The sequence below is a fragment of the Humulus lupulus genome, chromosome 7 (genome assembly GCF_963169125.1).
Source record: "Humulus lupulus chromosome 7, drHumLupu1.1, whole genome shotgun sequence".
In the NCBI taxonomy this organism is placed as follows: Eukaryota; Viridiplantae; Streptophyta; class Magnoliopsida; order Rosales; family Cannabaceae; genus Humulus; species Humulus lupulus.
This window is the reverse complement of record NC_084799.1, coordinates 8471257-8488276: the sequence shown is the minus strand read 5'-3', so window position 1 is coordinate 8488276 and position 17020 is coordinate 8471257. Positions and strand designations below refer to the sequence as shown.

The window sequence follows — 17020 nt, the reverse complement described above, 5'->3', positions numbered from 1 at the left end:
TCTAATTGGATTTTATTCCGCAACATCTAACTTTTAAATATAATCCAATTCAATTATTGTAATTGGATATCAACTTTTTGTAATAGGATTGGTTTGAAGTGTGAGTCAACATTGGTACAATCTTTCACCATTGCTTCTTGAAGGAGCGGTTTTGTCCTTTTTTTTCAATATTTTAAGCGTATGTACCAACCGTAGTGAACTGTCGATGAAACATTCATCCAATGGTTCTAAATTTCTAATCACTTTGAAGAACAGGGAATAAAGCTAAAGCAAATGTACGTACCAGGAGAGAAATATTAAACAAAAAAGAATTGACTACCTACCGAGTGAGTATCTGTTGTACTATATTTATATATATAAAGCAAAAGCAAAAACCATCAAAGAGACGATCATTGACTTCACTTGACTTGAGGATTTGTTTGTGAGAGGAGAGAAGAGCACTCAGTTTAGTTTTCCATTTTGGCAAAAATTTGAAGAGAAGAGCAACGAGCATGGCTTATGTTCCACCCCATAAACGACTTTCAAAGAAGGATGATGGTCAAGGTTCTTCACGGAGTCCCTTACCAAAGCCAGAGTTGCCTCCATTTCTGATCAAGTACAGAAATCCCAAACACAAGCCATCTAGTTCTACTACTGCCCACTACCAGGACACGAGTTTTGAAGATACATTCAGATGGTTCGCTGCTGGTTTGGATGATCATCATCACTTTCCACCTTCTGTTCATCTCCAACCTGTAGCTGTGGAATCCAATGGAGATATCCTAAAGCGTCTAGCTTTATTTAACATCATTGATTCAGCTGAAGAAAGTTAGTTTTTTTTTTTATCCGATGATGGGAGAGATTAGAATTTGTTGATTTTTTTTCGTTACTTATTAGTTTACTTTAATGGTAATTTTGCTTCACAGAAAGTAGCAACGCAGTAACCGAGAGCTTTACAAGACGGCCATGGGAGTGCATAGCAGAAAATGTTCTACCAGACTTGCTTTCTTGTTTTGAAAAATTCAGGAGCAGAACGGAGCCTGATCAGGACGATGAAAAAGTTACTCCAATGATAATCGCTAGATTTGGGAAGGTTCTTTTTCGTGGGTTAGTCTTTTCATATAAATTTTATTGTTGAAAAAGTGGGTGTTTGACAATTATTAGTGAAAAAGTCTGAATAGATTTGCGTTCTCCTCACCTCAGTGAATATTTCAATAATATCTTTTTCTTATATATTTAATTGCAAACCAACTTTAGTATCATAACTGAGAAAGAATTGTTTCTTTAGGAGGTGTTCAGATTATGAACAAAAGTCTGTCACAAGAATTTCGCTTTCTGAAAAAGCACTGAGGCCACTGAGAGGTTCATTTTACACAGATATTTTGGATTCATATGTAGAATACTTGGAAAAAGAAGGTGCCTCAAAGAGTGGACTTGAATTTGAACAAGAGAAAGAAGTGTTTCGTGTAGTTGTAAGTCTTTGCTCAGCATAAACTTATGAATCGAATGCTTCAGCAAAAATATACTAGTTTTGTATCAGCAGTAGAGCTATATGTATGTTTTTTGTGTGTGTTTAGTTTATTTGGTTCGTGGGATCCTTCAAAAGCACTTATCAAATTTCTAACATGTTTCCTATTTTTTAGTTTCGTGATGCATCACAACCAAATGTAAATATGTGGTGCAAATGTAGGGTACTAGAAGATGGAAAGTTTGATATATACAAGGTAGGTAGAATTTTAGTTATATAGCGACATTCATAGCAATAGAATTCGTAACAAGAAAACAGGTTGATGATATTTAATTTTCATCATCAAGTTCTGAGGTTTGTGTTTTTCTCCAATTAATTCTTCTTTTAGATTGAACATGTCTATACTCGTCACATGCTCAGAGACATATCTTGCCTTGAAAAGAATCTGGACATGAGGCTGGATCTATCCACCAAAAGAACTGTAACTACTTTTACTGTAAGTTTTCTTTGTTTAATTACAGATGCACCTATATTTATAGAATTCATAGCATTTATGTTAGTTAGTATATTAGTTATTCTGTTAGCTCATACCAAGTTTAGTTATGAGTCTGTTATTCTGTTCATTATGTAACAGCTTCTTCAGCTGGATCTTGTATATATATTGAGCATTTTGCTCACTTGAATAATCAATGAGAATATACTTGATTCACTTCTTTCTCTCTCTTTTTCTCTCTGCTTAACATGGTATCAGAGTAAAGGTTTTTTTTTTCTCCATAATTTTTCCATTCGTTCCTTTCACAGTTCTGTTCTTTGGCTCGTATCCATGGCTGCTACACCTCCAGGTTTCAATCCGGTTGTATTCTCTCATAAAGTCTCTGTGAAACTTGATGACAACAACTTTCTTCTTTGGCGTCCTCAAGTCCTATCTGCAATTCGAGGTCATCAGCTTCAGAATTTCATCTCTGATTTGTTTCAACCTCCGCTCAAATTCCTCATTCAAGAAGATGAAGCTCGTGGTCAGATTAATCCAAGATTCACTGAATGGGAGGTTCAGGATCAACTCCTCTACTCGTGGCTCCTTTCCTCTATGTCCGATGGTATTCTTACAAGAATTGTTGGTGCTGAGACCTCTGCTCAAATTTGGAAAACATTAGAGGTATACTTTGTCACTCAAACCTCTGCTAAGATTGATCTTTACACTACTCAGCTTCAAAACTTAAAGAAAGGATCTCTCTCTATCAATGAATACTTACTCCGTATTAAAACACTTGTCGATCGGTTAGGGTCTGTCGGTCACAAAGTCTCTGTCAAGGAGCATGTAGCTGCAATTTTCAAAGGCTTACCATCTGTCTATGATACATTTGTTATTTCTGTTAATTCAAGAAATGATTCTTACTCTGTAGCTGAAATTGAAACTTTGCTTCTCTCTCAAGAACATCGAATGGAAAATCACAGCAAGGATCTTGATTCTGTCAATTTAGTCACCAATCGTGGTTTTCGTTTTAAGCCGCAAAATACTTCCACTTTCTCTAACAATGCAGATTCAAGATCCCTCACTGCTACTAGTTCTACCTCCACTGGTCAAGGCCGTGGTTCTTGGAATCCATATGCTGTTTTATCTCGAGCTCAGCAGGCTGGTCAATCTTTCACCAATCCTACCTCTGGTCCAGGTCGTCGTTTTTCATCCGCCTCTCACTCAGCTACAAGCTCTCATTCTGCCTCCGGATCCAGACCTGTATGTCAGCTATGTTCGAAATCCGGCCATCTTGCATCACGCTGTTATCAACGATTCAACATGGATTTTCCTGGAATTGGTGCTGCCAATGTGCTTTCTCACTCAGCCAATATTGCCACTGCAACAACTGTACATGATGAAGCATGGTACCCTGACTCTGGAGCTACTACTCACTGCACTCCCAATGTGTCCAATCTAACACAGCAGCAGCCCTATCTTGGTTCAGATCGTGTGCATATGGGTGATGGTTCAGGTCTCTCTATCCAAAATATTGGTAATACCCTATTCCATCCTTCTACATCTCATAAACACCTTGTTCTTAATCGTATCTTACATGTTCCTCATATCACAAAAAATCTTATTTCTGTATCAAAATTTGCCTCTGATAACAATGTCTTTTTTGAGTTCCATCCTAATCATTGTTATGTGAAAGATCAGGTTTCGAAGGAAACTCTTCTTGAAGGTCACCTTAAGAATGGTCTCTATGTGCTTGATTCCTCTCAATTCAAGCTGTACCTCTCCTCCTGTTTTCCATACTGTCAATAATACTAGTTTGCATTCCCTACATAATACTGATTGTAATGCTTTTTCTTTGTGGCACAAGAAACTGGCTCATCCCTCAGCCAAAATTGTAAAAGCCATAATGGCCAAATGTAACATTTCTCATAGAAATAAAAATATCAATGATTTTTGCAATGCTTGTTGTTTGGGAAAAATTCATAAGTTTCATTTTCCTCATTCTGAAACTGAATTTACTAAGCCTTTACAACTTATTCACACTGATATTTGGGGTCCCTCTCCAATGCTCTCATCCTCTGGATACCGGTATTACATACACTTCATTGATGCCTTTTCCCGATACACTTGGGTCTTTCTTTTAAAGGCAAAGTCTGACGCCCTTCCAACCTTTATTAACTTTAAAACTCAGGTTGAAAAAGAATTTAATGCTGCCATTTTATCTGTACAATCTGATTGGGGGGGTGAATTTCAAGCTTTACAGCCATATCTTCTCAAGCATGGTATTACTCATCGTGTATCCTATCCAATAACTCACCAACAAAATGGTGTAGCTGAAAGGAAACACAAACATCTTATAGAGTCTGCTCTCACTCTTCTTGCTCAGGCCTCCATGCCTTTGTCCTATTGGGATGAAGCCGTTCGTACAACCTGTTATGTTGTAAACAGGCTTCCTACTTCTGTGCTTGCCAATGACACCCCACTTCACAAACTGTTTCACAAAGAGCCTGATTATTCCACTCTCAAAATTTTTGGCTGTGTCTGTTTTCCCAACACTAGACCTTATAATAAACACAAACTGGAATTTCGATCTGAAAGATGTACTTGTATTGGCTATAGTTTAAAGCACAAGGGCTATAAGTGTCTTGCATCTTCTGGAAGAATTTATATTTCAAGGGATGTATTATTTGATGAATATTCTTTTCCCTTTGCTACTGTTTCCACTAACAATTCTGTGCCCTCTGATTGTGTTTCTTCTGGACCATCATCTGTGATTCCCACATCTGGCCAAGTACATCAACAACCACCTCAACTTACTGTCCAGACCGACACCTCCACTTCTGGTTTCAATCCTGCTCCTCATCTCTCGGCTTCTCAGGATTCTGCTCATTCTAATACTGCATGTACTTCACCAGCTGCTGTCACTGATACCATCTCGCTGCAGTCTCAAACTCCATTACAAACAGCTGCTCAATCTGTCATAGCTGCTCCTGCTGTTCCTGTAAATAGTCACCCAATGGTTACTCGAGCTAAAGTTGGGAGGTACAAGCCAAAAGTTCTCATGGTCTCTAATGAACCTTTGACTCTAACTGCTGCATTACAGTCTCCTCAATGGAAAATGGCTATGGACAGTGAGATTATAGCCTTAAAGAAGAATAATACTTGGACTCTTGTGCCTCTACTTGCTGGTTGAAAAGCTATAGGCTGCAAATGGGTGTATCGGGTCAAAGAACACAAGGATGGCTCCATTGATAAAGGTTTCTTGCAGCAATATGGTTATGATTTTACAGAAACCTTCAGTCCAGTAATCAAGCCAACAACGATTAGAGTCATTTTGACAATTGCCTTATCTCATGGTTGGAAAGTGAGGCAATTGGATGTTAACAATGCTTTCTTAAACGGCGATCTTACGGAAGAGGATTTTATGACTCAACCTCCAGGATTTGTTGCCAAGGATCATCCTACTTATGTGTGTAAGCTCAACAAAGCATTGTACGGATTAAAACAGGCCCCAAGGGCCTAGTTTGACAAGTTAAGAACTGCTCTCAACTGTTTTGGATTTCTCTCTGCCCGAGCGGACCAGTCACTGTTTCACCGCATCTCAGCCTCCCACACCACTTTTGTGTTAGTTTACGTGGATGATATACTCATCACAGGCAGCTCTGAGTCTGCAATTTCTCTTCTCATCTCAGATCTAAATGCATCATTTGCATTGAAAGATCTTGGTCCTCTTGACTACTTTCTTGGAATTCAGGTACACTACTTGGATAATGGCATTCATATGTGTCAAAAGAAGTATATTATGGATCTGTTATGTAGAGCTAAAATGGAGTTTGCCAACTCTCTTCCTACTCCAATGACTGGTGGTGAAAAATTGTCCGCTTTTGACAGTGACCCTATTGTTGATCCTCATCATTACCGCAGTATTGTAGGTGCTCTACAGTATGCTGTCATTACTAGACCCGAAATAGCATATGCTGTAAACAAAGTTTCTCAATTCATGCACAATCCACTAGAGTCTCATTTCAAAGTGGTAAAGAAGATTCTGAGATATCTTAAGGGTACTCTAGATTATGGATTGCATCTAAATCCTGCTCTACTTTGATCCTCATAGGATTTTGTGATGCTGATTGGGCATCCGATCCTGACGACAGATGATCCACCTCCGGGTTCTGTTTGTTCTTAGGTTCTAATCTGGTCTCTTGGAGTTCTAAGAAGCAGAAAACAGTATCCCGGTCTAGTACTGAAGCTGAGTACCGGAGCCTTGCTAATGCCACTGCTGAATTAGTTTGGCTTCAATCTTTGTTAACTGAAGTTGGTGTTACCAAGCTGCCTACTCTGACCATCTGGTGTGACAATCAAAGTACAGTTCTAATGTCTGCCAATCCAGTCCTTCACTCAAGAACAAAACACATAGAACTGGACCTATACTTTGTTCGTGAAAGGATTCTCAGTCATCAACTTCAAGTCAAACACACTCCAGCTCAAGATCAGATAGCTGATATCCTCACAAAGCCACTGTTTGCACCTCGTTTTACACTATTACGATCCAAACTGAGTCTGGCTTCTTTGTCCCAGCTCAGTTTGCGGGGGGGTGTTAGTTAGTATATTAGTTATTCTGTTAGCTCATACCAAGTTTAGTTATGAGTCTATTATTCTGTTCATTATGTAACAGTTTCTTCAGCTGGATCTTGTATATATATTGAGTATTTTGCTCACTTGAATAATCAATGAGAATATACTTGATTCACTTCTTTCTCTCTACTTAACAATTTATTCTTTTCTTTCTTTGTTTAAGATAGATTTATTGTTAAATCTTATTTGTGTATATCCTAAAACTAAAAAGTAAACAAAGGAACAAAATAGATCAAAACTTGTTTAGAAATATCTGGTTTATCACTTCATAATGATGCTGATTACGGCTAAATTCTTCATGCTATTACAGGATGATGACTTGGAAAGCCTCAAAATTTTGATAAATTCTGCCGTTACAAAAGTTAAGGATGAACTAATATGCTCCTGGGGAAGTTCATTTTTTGGAAAAAAATTTCGTGTGGTTGCATCATGTCTAATAAGTAGTAAAACATACAAAAATCAAACACTAAGGCTTAAGATCAAAGATGTTGATCGGTCTCCGAGCGGGGAAGCTACAAGGGAAGTTGTTGTAATGCTGAAAGGAGTAGCTTCAGAATTAATGGTATATTTTCTGTTTCAACTCTTTTGTGAAACATAGTTCAAAGCCTCTAGAACATGTTATTCATGCTTCAAAAAACAGAACATAGAACATAATTTATGTTATCTTCTGTCTGGTAACTTGTTCATTTTGAAGATCTGTGACTCTTAATATATTGTTTTCAATATTCAGAAACATGATGCTGATAGGAATCTCATTAGTGAAATGCTTCAGAATGACTTGAAGGTTATATGGGACAACATTCTTTGCTGTGAGCGCTTTCCAGAAGATATCAATGGTAGATCCAAATGGTTTCCTGTGGGTTTGGATGACCGTGATCAGTTTCCGCCTTCTGTTCATCTCCAACCCTTTTCATTACAATCACCCCAGCAGAAATATGTTTATTTAAAGCCTCTAGCTTTAATTAACACTGATCTACCTGAACGTTAGTATTCTTCTTCTAGTGTTTGGATTTCAAAACTGTTTACCTTCATTACATCTCTTATGGTTACGTTGATAATTTTACTTCACAGAAAGTTGCAGCAGAGTAAAAGAGAGCTTTACAATGAGACCATGGGAATACATAGCAGAAAATGTGCTGCAAGAGTTGCTTTCTTATTTTGAAGATTGGAGGAGTGAAATGGAGTCTGAGGACATAAAATCTATGGCAACTGTAATGGTTGTATTTGGCAAAGTTCTTTTCTTTCGGTTAGTCTATCTTGTTTTTTTCCCCCTCTTTATGAGAGTAAAAAACAGCAAGATTCTGATATATGCTTGGACCAAAGTAACATTATTTCATAAATGATAAATGTTTGTTTAGGCCTTCAATCAGTCAAGAATCTGTCGCGAAAAAATTGCTTACAGTTGACGAACTGAAATCGCTGAAGAAATCATTTCACAGTGATATTCCTAATTCATATGTGGAATACATTACAAGGGAAGGTGCCTCAAAGAGTGGACTTGAGTTTGAAAAGGAAAAAGAAGTATACCATGTATATGTAAGCTTTTGTTCAACAATATATTTTTGCAGCAAATTATATAAGACTTACCTGCCTATAAAAAATCTAAGTTGTTTCATTTATCCTATAGTTTGGTGACAGCAGAGAACCAGATGATTTTTTTTGCAAATGTAGGGTACTAAAAGAAGATAAAAAGCTTCAAATGTACAAGGTAAGTATTAAGTTTTGGTCTTACCTACTTTGATTGCTTAGTGAACATACACTACTCCTAAATTTTGTAACAAGAAAACAGATTGATAACATTTACTTTCAATTAAGTTCTGGGGCTTGTGCCTTCTCCAGCTTTTAACCCTCCTGGTTTGTTATGTAAACTTATTCCACTTATAATGAGAGAGTTGTTTTCCTCCATTGTTGAAGAAGTCTTGTAAACTTTTTCCACTTAAATTCTTGTTTTGTTTTATCATATAGGTTCTAGTTTTTGGTAGTGAGGCTTACATTGAAAGCATGTTTGTTTTTTTTAGATTCGACCCTGCAACAGGGGCTATATGCTCAATTTAATATCTTGCCTTGAAACGAATTTGGATATGATACTGGATGTAGTCACCAAAGAAACTAAAACTGATTTAACTGTAAGTTCCCTATCTCTTTAATTGAAATCTAATCCAGCTTTTGTAGATGCTACAATGAAACTCTTCCTTCTATTACAGGATGATGACATGAAAATCGTCAGAGACTTGATTGATTCTGCTATAGTAGATAGCAATGTTCAAGGTGGTCTGAGATGGCCCTTGGGGAAGACTGTTTTTGGAGATAAATTTTGTGTTGGTTTAGTCTTGCACACAACACGTAAAGTATACAAAAATTCATCGTTGAAGCTGAACATCAACGATATTGATCTGTATGATTTTGAGTCTTCAAAAGGTCAAGCTAGAAGGGATGTTGCTATGTGTTTGAAAGGATTATCTTCAGAATTACTGGTATATATTATCTATTTTGTGGTTTAACACTTGACTTGAAAACTACGTTGAACTTAAGTATCACCTTTTCTTTATCTAATTGTCTTTAGCTTTTTCTTTTTTGTTTTGGTTCATTTGATATTCAGAAACAAGAGGTCGATGCGAGTGTTATCAGTGAGATGCTTAAGAACGAGCTGAGGGTTCTATGGGACAACTTTCTCTGTTGTAATCATATGCTCGTACGTACTCCTTTACTTCTACCCTTCTAGACTTCTCATAATTTGGCCATGTTTTTTTTTTTTTTATCATATGTAGATATACATACTATGAATACGATTTGTTAATACCGTTTTGTATTGTATTGTAGAATGAAGTGAAAATGCAGAACTTTCAAAACAATAAATAAATGAAACCCAGGAATTATATGATAATTAATTGCCAAATTGTGTATTCACCCATCTTTTTTCTAAACATTTCCTTTGTCACCTCTTTTAAGGGAAATATTTGAAGCTTTAAATTTTGGAGAGAGAAATATATATATATAAAAAAAATTAATATATTTGCACCAATATATATATATATATATATAAAAGCACCCTATTAATTAAAAATTTTAATTTTATAAAATTATTTTTACACTTTTTCTCAATTTTTTTTACATTCTTTAATTGATTCTTAATTTTTATCTTGTTTTCATATATTTTTTAAATAATGTATAATTTTTTTTAGAAAAAAATCTTGCATCAAGTTTTAAATTTTTATTTATTTAGATATTTAAAATATAAATTATTTATATGTATTTTTTAGAATATGAAAAAGAAACAAAAATATAAAAATGTGAGTATAAATTGAAAAAAATATATATTATATATTAATTTTTTTTAAAAATAGAGTGTTTTAATCAAAATTTGAGGTGCAAATATAATGCCAAAAAAATACAAAATTTACAAAAATACAAATAAAAATTTGAAACTGATTTATTACTATTTATTACAATTTTATATTTAACTTGTTTACAAAATTGTAGCATCTGGTTATAAATTTGTAAAAAAATTATATATTTTGGTTAATAAGTGTATTGTTACAAATTTATAGACTTTAATTTAAAAAAAATTGTATTTATGATTATGCTTGTCTATATTTTTGAAATTTTTTTTCACATTTCATATTTTTAGTATTTTTTGTAAACTTCTCTTAATTATATTATTATTTATATTGTATATACATACATTGCTAAAAAAAAAAATGTATATACACACATTATACGTTAATTTAAATATTTTGAGATTGCATCGGTGCTATATATTTCTCTTTAATTTGATATTATCAGTACAAACACCATGGCAAGAGAAAATCTAATATTTAATTTGATATTATTGTTGTTCTCTATTTTTTTTTACAACAGATATTACTCTTCTCTTTTCTCTATTACCAAAAAAAAAAAAAAAGTTCTCTCTTCCCCTCTTTCTTATTTAAATAATGATACGTCGTTAAAATTATGTACCAAAATATTACATGGACATTGTTAAACAGTAGATTATCTGAAATAAATGTGAATGGTTAAAAAAACTCTCAATGAGTTGTTGTCATGTTTTGATACATAATCTTGATATTTATTACTTTATTATTTATTGGGGACTCAAGATTTGTGTGCAGCCTTTTTTATTTATTATAAATATATATTTTTTACAAAATTTTTATAAATAGTTTTGATATTATTAAATGGTTATCGGAAGCTTTTTCTTTGTTAATGGGGGATCGAGGATCCGGGTCCAAAGACCACTTGCACTCTGAGCAAAAATCTCTTTCACCAGATTCCTTTGCTTCTTCAACAAGTATATAAATCGTCGATGAAACATCATCCAATGACTCTAATCACTTTAAAGAGTAGGGAATATATCTACGAGGAGAGAAATAATTAATCAAAATAATTACACCATCTCCCATGAATAATGTATAATTTGTGCAAAACTTAGTTAATGATATATTTGGCTAACTTTTTGTATTTGTATTCCAATTACAAGATTTAAACTAGCTAAAAAAAAGTCAATATAGACATTAATGTTTATTAAAAATATACAAAATAATTAATTTTTTATTCAAAAATAAATTATAAATTAAAAACATTAATAATTTGTATTAACGAATGACAAATAAGTAATAAAAAAATGTTATATTTATTGTGGGTCAAATTTGGCACATGTTATATTTTGTGTCAAATTTGGCACAACTTTTAATTTTATACTACTATTAGAGTTCAATTTTATGAAGATGAACTAAAAATGACTATACATCACTTTTATAGCACTCAATTCGAGATGTTCGTATATTTACTGTTTTTATGTATATAAAGCCAAAACCAATAAAGAGACTATCTTTAAGATTTGTCTTAAGGATTTGAAAGAAAAGAGCATTGTCTAAATTTTTCGTTTAGATGGTCTTTTTATAAAAAAATTATTAAAATTAAACTAGAATGTAAAATAATTTTAAAAATAGGTGAATCTGTAAGAACCTAATTAAGATTGCATGATATATATTTCTCTATAATTGGATATTATCATTGGTAACACTATGACAAGAGAAACAATAATCTCTGATTAATATATCTAATATTTAATTCTCAAATATTAAAAATCACTTCTCTCTTTTTAATTCATATTTTTAGCTATTTAAGTTAGTTCTTTAAAATAATATTAAAGTTATTTAAGCTGGTTATTTATTGTTTACATTAATATTGATTTTTCATATTTGTGTAGTTAAGTATAGTTATTTACATAAGATTTTAAATATATATTACTATTTTAGATTTATCTAAAACGGTTTTAAGTTAATTTCTGTAATAACTATTCCTTACTCTGCATCTATTAAGTTCAACTTTTCATTTCACTCATGAGTTTTATAAACATTATTATGGTAGTAAAGTACATATTAATATGTTCTTGTATTGAAGTTTTTTTTTAGACTTTACAAATAGAGATGATAAATCTAGTTTCTAACCAAAAGGAAATCCTTCCAATTCTTTTTTCGCGAAATTTTTCTTTTTTCTAAATTTACGAGGCATCTTTTTTTCATGTTAGTTGTATTATTTTAAAATGTGTCACATAGATTAGTTTACCATATCCTTTAGTTAGAGAGTAAGAGCAGCTTCAACTGGACTACAAAACAGCAAATATAGTGCTAAAAATGGACAAAATCAAATCAAATCCAACCCAACTCTATTTATACCACTATTATGCTGTCAAGCCACCAAATATAGTAGAGCAAAAACAAAAGTCAATACTATTTTACTTTTTATATTAATATTTAATAATAAATATATACATATTATTTTATATATAAGATAAAATAATAAAATATTAAAGAATATACTTTTTTTGTGTAATTTTTGGTGTTGTGGTTAGATTGAAAAAAAAAATATGACACTAAGATTCTTTAATTTTAGTGTTGATGCAACATCATAAAAAGTGCTGCTGAGGTGATACTCCACTCTATAATATTTATTAAATTTAAATATGTAAGATTTAATATTAAATTTTAGATATGTCCCCTTCAACAATTCTCCACCATAAATGATGCAATAAGTTGGAGACGGCGTAATTTTAGGCCGGATACTCGTGATTATACTTTTACGTTTTATGTGTTACAGCCTATTCCCAAAAAATAATAATTTAATATTACTTTTTTTTCTCTTTTACTTTTATTTCCCCTCTCTTTTCGTTCTTACCAAAAACATGGCATAGTGTAAATAGAATTCTCTTTTCCTTCAAATATTTTTAAAAAAAATAACAACATTGATAATATAAAATGGTTAACGGAAGCTTTTTTCCGTTAAGTGTGGACGGAGGATCCGTCTCAAAGACTACTTATGGACTAAGGCAAAGAAAAATAATGGATTGTCAAGTCCAACTAGTCAACTATCTTCTTGAAGAAGTGATTCTATTTTCAATATCTAGTGTTGGAAAAGCAAAAGTGAATTAGATAATTCTTTCTGAGCCGTAGATGAAACATCATGCAATGGTTCTGATCACTTTGGAGAGATAAAGCTAAAGCAAATGTTACTTAACCAAAACAATTATCTCTGTACTGTTTTTATATAAATATATATATATATATAAATATAAAGCCAAAAACATCAAAGAGACGATCGTCAAGGCTTGTCTTGACCATGGCTTATGTTCCACCCCATAAACGATCTTCAAAGAACAACGATGGTGAAGGTTCTTCACAGAGTCCGGTACCAAAGCCAGAGTTGCCTCCATTTCTGATCAACTACAAAAAACCCAAAAGCAAGTCTAAGTCTGCTTATGCATGTGAAGATATACACAGATGGTTTGCTGCTGGTTTGGATGATCATATTCGCTTTCCACCTTCGGTTGATCTTCAACCTGTTTCTGTGGAATCCATCCATGGAACTATCGTACAGCGTGTGGCCTTATTCAACAACATTGATTCAGCTGAAGAAAGTTAGTTTTTTTTATTTTTTTTATCCGATGATGGGAGAGATTTGAATATGTTGATTTTGATCGTTATTTATTAGTTTATGTAGAAAATCTAGTATAAGTTCAGCTTCAAGATCCAAACAACTTAATCACAAAGTTAGTCCAATTTATTCAAACTGAAACTCAACAAGATCAACTCTGTTAGAACATGAACTAAGCAGTAAAATAATGAAATAACCCAAGAACTCAAAACTGGAACAATATAAATATATATATATATTCTATGGCACAATTATACGAACATGAAGAGTGTGAAAACAGAGTGGTAAGAACAGAAGCAAATCCAGTTTTAGGAACACTTCTCTCTCTCCTTTATTAGATCAAATCTGAAACAAAAGAGTACATCCACAAAGCTGAATCTTGATGAGATATCTCTCACAAAATCAAGTGTATTTCTCTCTCACACTTCCCCTGAGTTATCACGTTCAAGCAGTGGTGATACTCAGATACAATATCCCAAACCCCAGCTTTCTTCTCTCGTACTCTCTTTCTTTCTTTCTCTATGACTTTCAGATTTCTTGAGCTTCTTTTTATCTGTGTTGTTCAAGTGAGAACCCTAGACATTGGTTGTTGAGTTTGTTTATTCTGTTATAACAGATATTAGTTAGGAATTGGAGAAACTATCTCCACAGTTTACTTTAATGGTAATTTTGCTTCACAGAAAGTAGCAACGCAGTAATCGAGAGCTTTACAAGACGGCCATGGGAGTGCATAGCAGAAAATGTTGTACCAGACTTGATTTCTTGTTTTGAAGATTTTAGGAGCAAACTGGAGGACTCTGATCATAACCATGTTAAAGTTACTCCAACCATAATCACTAGAGTTGGGAAAGTTCTTTTTCGGAGGTTAGTGTCATTATATATTATTCTTTGCAAAGTTCTTTTACTTGGTTACGAAAGACTATTTTGTAGAGAATCATCAAAGAATGTGATTTTTAAAATAAATCAACCTATCCTTGTCGAAAAACGACAGTAGACTGGAAAACAACATTTTTCTGAAAACGACAAGTTTTGCTATAAAGTGAATTATTTTCATCAATTATTAATTTAATTGTTTTATTTGTAATAAGTTGTATGTTTTCACCATAATATCATGCATTACTGATAAAGAATTGTTTCTTTTTAGGTGGCGGGGTTCAGAATTGCTTTCTGAAGAATTACTGAGGCCGCGTAGAGCTTCATATTACACAGATGTTCTTGATTCATATATAGAATACTTAGTAAAAGAAGGTGTCTTAAAGAGTGGACTTGAATTTGAACAAGAACAAGAAGTGTTTCGTGTATATGTAAGTCTTTGCTCAACCTAACCTTATAAATACAGTAATATAAAAAAAATTATTATACTTTTTATCATATATATATATATATATATTTGGTGTTTAGAAGTTATGGTCGGTAACAGATATCAAATTTATAACTATTTTTTCTGTAGTTTGATGATGTAACACAACCAGATATAAGTATGTGGTGCAAATGTAGGGTACTAGAAGATGGAAAATTGAATCCATTCAAGGCAAGTTTTTTCTTTTGCTTTATATATATTTGATATTGGTTAGTGACATTCATGAATCATGACAATTGAATTATTCGTGATAAGAAAAGAGGTTGATGATATTTAATTTTTATTATCATGTTCTGACTTCTGAGGCTTGTACTGCTTTTTCCAATTATATATATTTTCCTTTTCATCTTCTTTTCTTTTGGTTGTTATGAGCTCAGGTTTAGTACTGAAACTTACAATGAAATGAAAGATCTTTTTTATTTAGATTGAACACGTCTATGGTCGTCACATGCTCAGAGACATATCTTGCCTGGAAAAGAATCTGGACATGAGGCTGGATCTATGCACCAAAACAACTGTAACCAATTTTCCTGTAAGTTCTCTTGGTTTAATTGCGGTTCAAAACATTTGAAAAAGAAAAAAGAAAAAAGTAAACAAAGGAAGGAGTAAAATAGATGAAGAAAACTTGTTTAGAAATATCAGGTTTAGCTCTTCATAATGATGCTGATTATTGCTAAATTCTTCATGCTATTACAGGAAGATGACTTTGAAAGCCTCAAAAGTTTGATTAATTCTGCTGTTGTAGATCCGGCAGTTAGGGGAAAGTTTCGAGTGAGGAGTGTATGGCGAATCAGACGTAAAAGATACGAAAATCAAACGCTAACGCTTAAGATCAAAGATGTTGATCGATCTTCAGGTGGGGAAGCTACAAGGGAAGTTGTTATAATGTTGAAAGGAGTAGTTTCAGAATTAATGGTATATTTTCTGTTCTAACTCTTTTGTGATACATATATGGTTCAAAGCCTACATAACATGGCAACTAAATTATTCAGTGTTTTCCATATTCAGAAACAAAATGCTGATAGGAATCTCATTAGTGAAATGCTTAAGAATGACTTGAAGGTTATATGGAACAACATTCTTTGCTGTGAACGATTTCCAAAGGATATCACTGATGAAGGTCATATGGGACAATTTCCTCTACTGTGAAGGCTTTACAACATTATCTTGAACTGTAAGCATTCTTTATATCAACTCTCTTACGTACTCCTCATACTTACTTCTCGCCTGTTTTTTTTTTCTTTCAAAAAATTAATATATATATACCAGATACAAACAACGGGCATTTAGTTTTATTTATAGAATTATTAATTATTTTTATTACATTTATATTAATATTATATAAATTTTGAAATAAATATTTTATTTTAATTAAATAATTTATTTATTTTTGTTTAAATTTATGTTTGTTCTAGTTTTTAAATTTGGGAGTGACAACAATAGATCATATATTATATGTTTAATATAATATTAAACAGTGAAAGAAGAGCACGTAAACGATAACTGAAAATGACCGATTCAAATAAAACAATATAAACACACGATTTTTACGTGGTTCAGCAGTTAAATCTGCCTAGTCCACGAGTCTTTGTTATTAATCTCAAGATTATCTCTAGGAAATCTTCAAGAATGAATTCTCCAGAGTTTTCTCTCAAGGATCAGATTTTCGGTCCTTTACAATGGTGCATGGCTTCTCTATTTATAGAGAAGGCTAAAGAATACTATCCCACATATTTTGGGTAGTTACTCTTTTTGTATAAATAAAATTAATGGCTTTAAATGCCTATAATCAGATATAAAAGGAAATATCTCCTGAAGACCAGGAGACGTATGATACCAAATAATATCCCACGATTCTTGGGGATTTACAATAATAAATGAGGATTACATCTCATATTTATAACACTTGCAGATATTCAAAGTGGTTATCGCGTATCTCTAAGGCTTTAGCCTCCCAGGTTTCCCGACATCTATCGAGCTAGAGACATCTCCCGAGGCCACATGATTTTCGAGATCGTACGTGCGTCGAGCTCGGGACCCCTGATCCGAAGTCGTCCCTGAAGATGAGTGTGTTCCCGGAGCTATCCTCCGAGATCATGAGTACTTCGAGGTCACCATACTCGAGGTCGTCTATATCCTGCAAGCTCGACATGCAATCCTGGAGCATGTTTCC

General features: G+C 33.1%; 2 protein-coding genes across 6 annotated transcripts in view; both read left to right on the top strand.

The window, feature by feature from the left end:
• Nucleotides 1–335: 335 nt before the first annotated feature.
• Nucleotides 336–9438, top strand: LOC133790602 (uncharacterized). 2 transcript variants are annotated; one of them, XM_062228282.1, is made up of 13 exons: nucleotides 336–807; nucleotides 906–1086; nucleotides 1268–1451; nucleotides 1623–1703; nucleotides 1836–1943; nucleotides 6865–7116; nucleotides 7327–7537; nucleotides 7626–7800; nucleotides 7913–8090; nucleotides 8182–8262; nucleotides 8573–8680; nucleotides 8759–9028; nucleotides 9154–9438. In XM_062228282.1, exons 1-13 carry the CDS (start codon nucleotides 492–494, stop codon nucleotides 9274–9276), a joined length of 2268 nt encoding a protein of 755 aa, XP_062084266.1. In that variant the 5' UTR covers nucleotides 336–491; the 3' UTR covers nucleotides 9277–9438. The 2 variants fall into 2 exon arrangements, with proteins under 2 accessions (XP_062084266.1, XP_062084265.1); XM_062228281.1 differs by having other exon boundaries at nucleotides 339–807; nucleotides 7285–7537.
• A 3678-nt stretch (nucleotides 9439–13116) lies between these two features.
• LOC133790601 (uncharacterized) overlaps nucleotides 13117–17020 on the top strand; it is a 47192-nt gene continuing 43288 nt past the window's right edge. For all 4 annotated transcript variants that reach the window (XM_062228278.1, XM_062228277.1, XM_062228279.1 and 1 more), the window contains exons 1-7: nucleotides 13117–13470; nucleotides 14168–14351; nucleotides 14632–14791; nucleotides 14938–15018; nucleotides 15272–15379; nucleotides 15544–15762; nucleotides 15856–16021. In XM_062228278.1, coding sequence (XP_062084262.1) covers nucleotides 13173–13470; nucleotides 14168–14351; nucleotides 14632–14791; nucleotides 14938–15018; nucleotides 15272–15379; nucleotides 15544–15762; nucleotides 15856–15996 — 1191 coding nt within the window. In that variant the 5' untranslated portion in view covers nucleotides 13117–13172 and the 3' untranslated portion in view covers nucleotides 15997–16021. The remainder of the gene's footprint in view (nucleotides 13471–14167; nucleotides 14352–14631; nucleotides 14792–14937; nucleotides 15019–15271; nucleotides 15380–15543; nucleotides 15763–15855; nucleotides 16022–17020) is intronic.

Bases quoted from the DNA above. Each gene is read 5' to 3' on its own strand.
- LOC133790602 (XM_062228281.1), top strand. From the start codon at position 492: ATGGCTTATGTTCCACCCCATAAACGACTTTCAAAGAAGGATGATGGT. The intron at 7,117-7,284 runs GTATATTTTCTG...TTCAATATTCAG, and splicing joins GAGTAGCTTCAGAATTAATG to AAACATGATGCTGATAGGAA. The intron at 7,538-7,625 runs GTTAGTATTCTT...TTTACTTCACAG, and splicing joins TAACACTGATCTACCTGAAC to AAAGTTGCAGCAGAGTAAAA.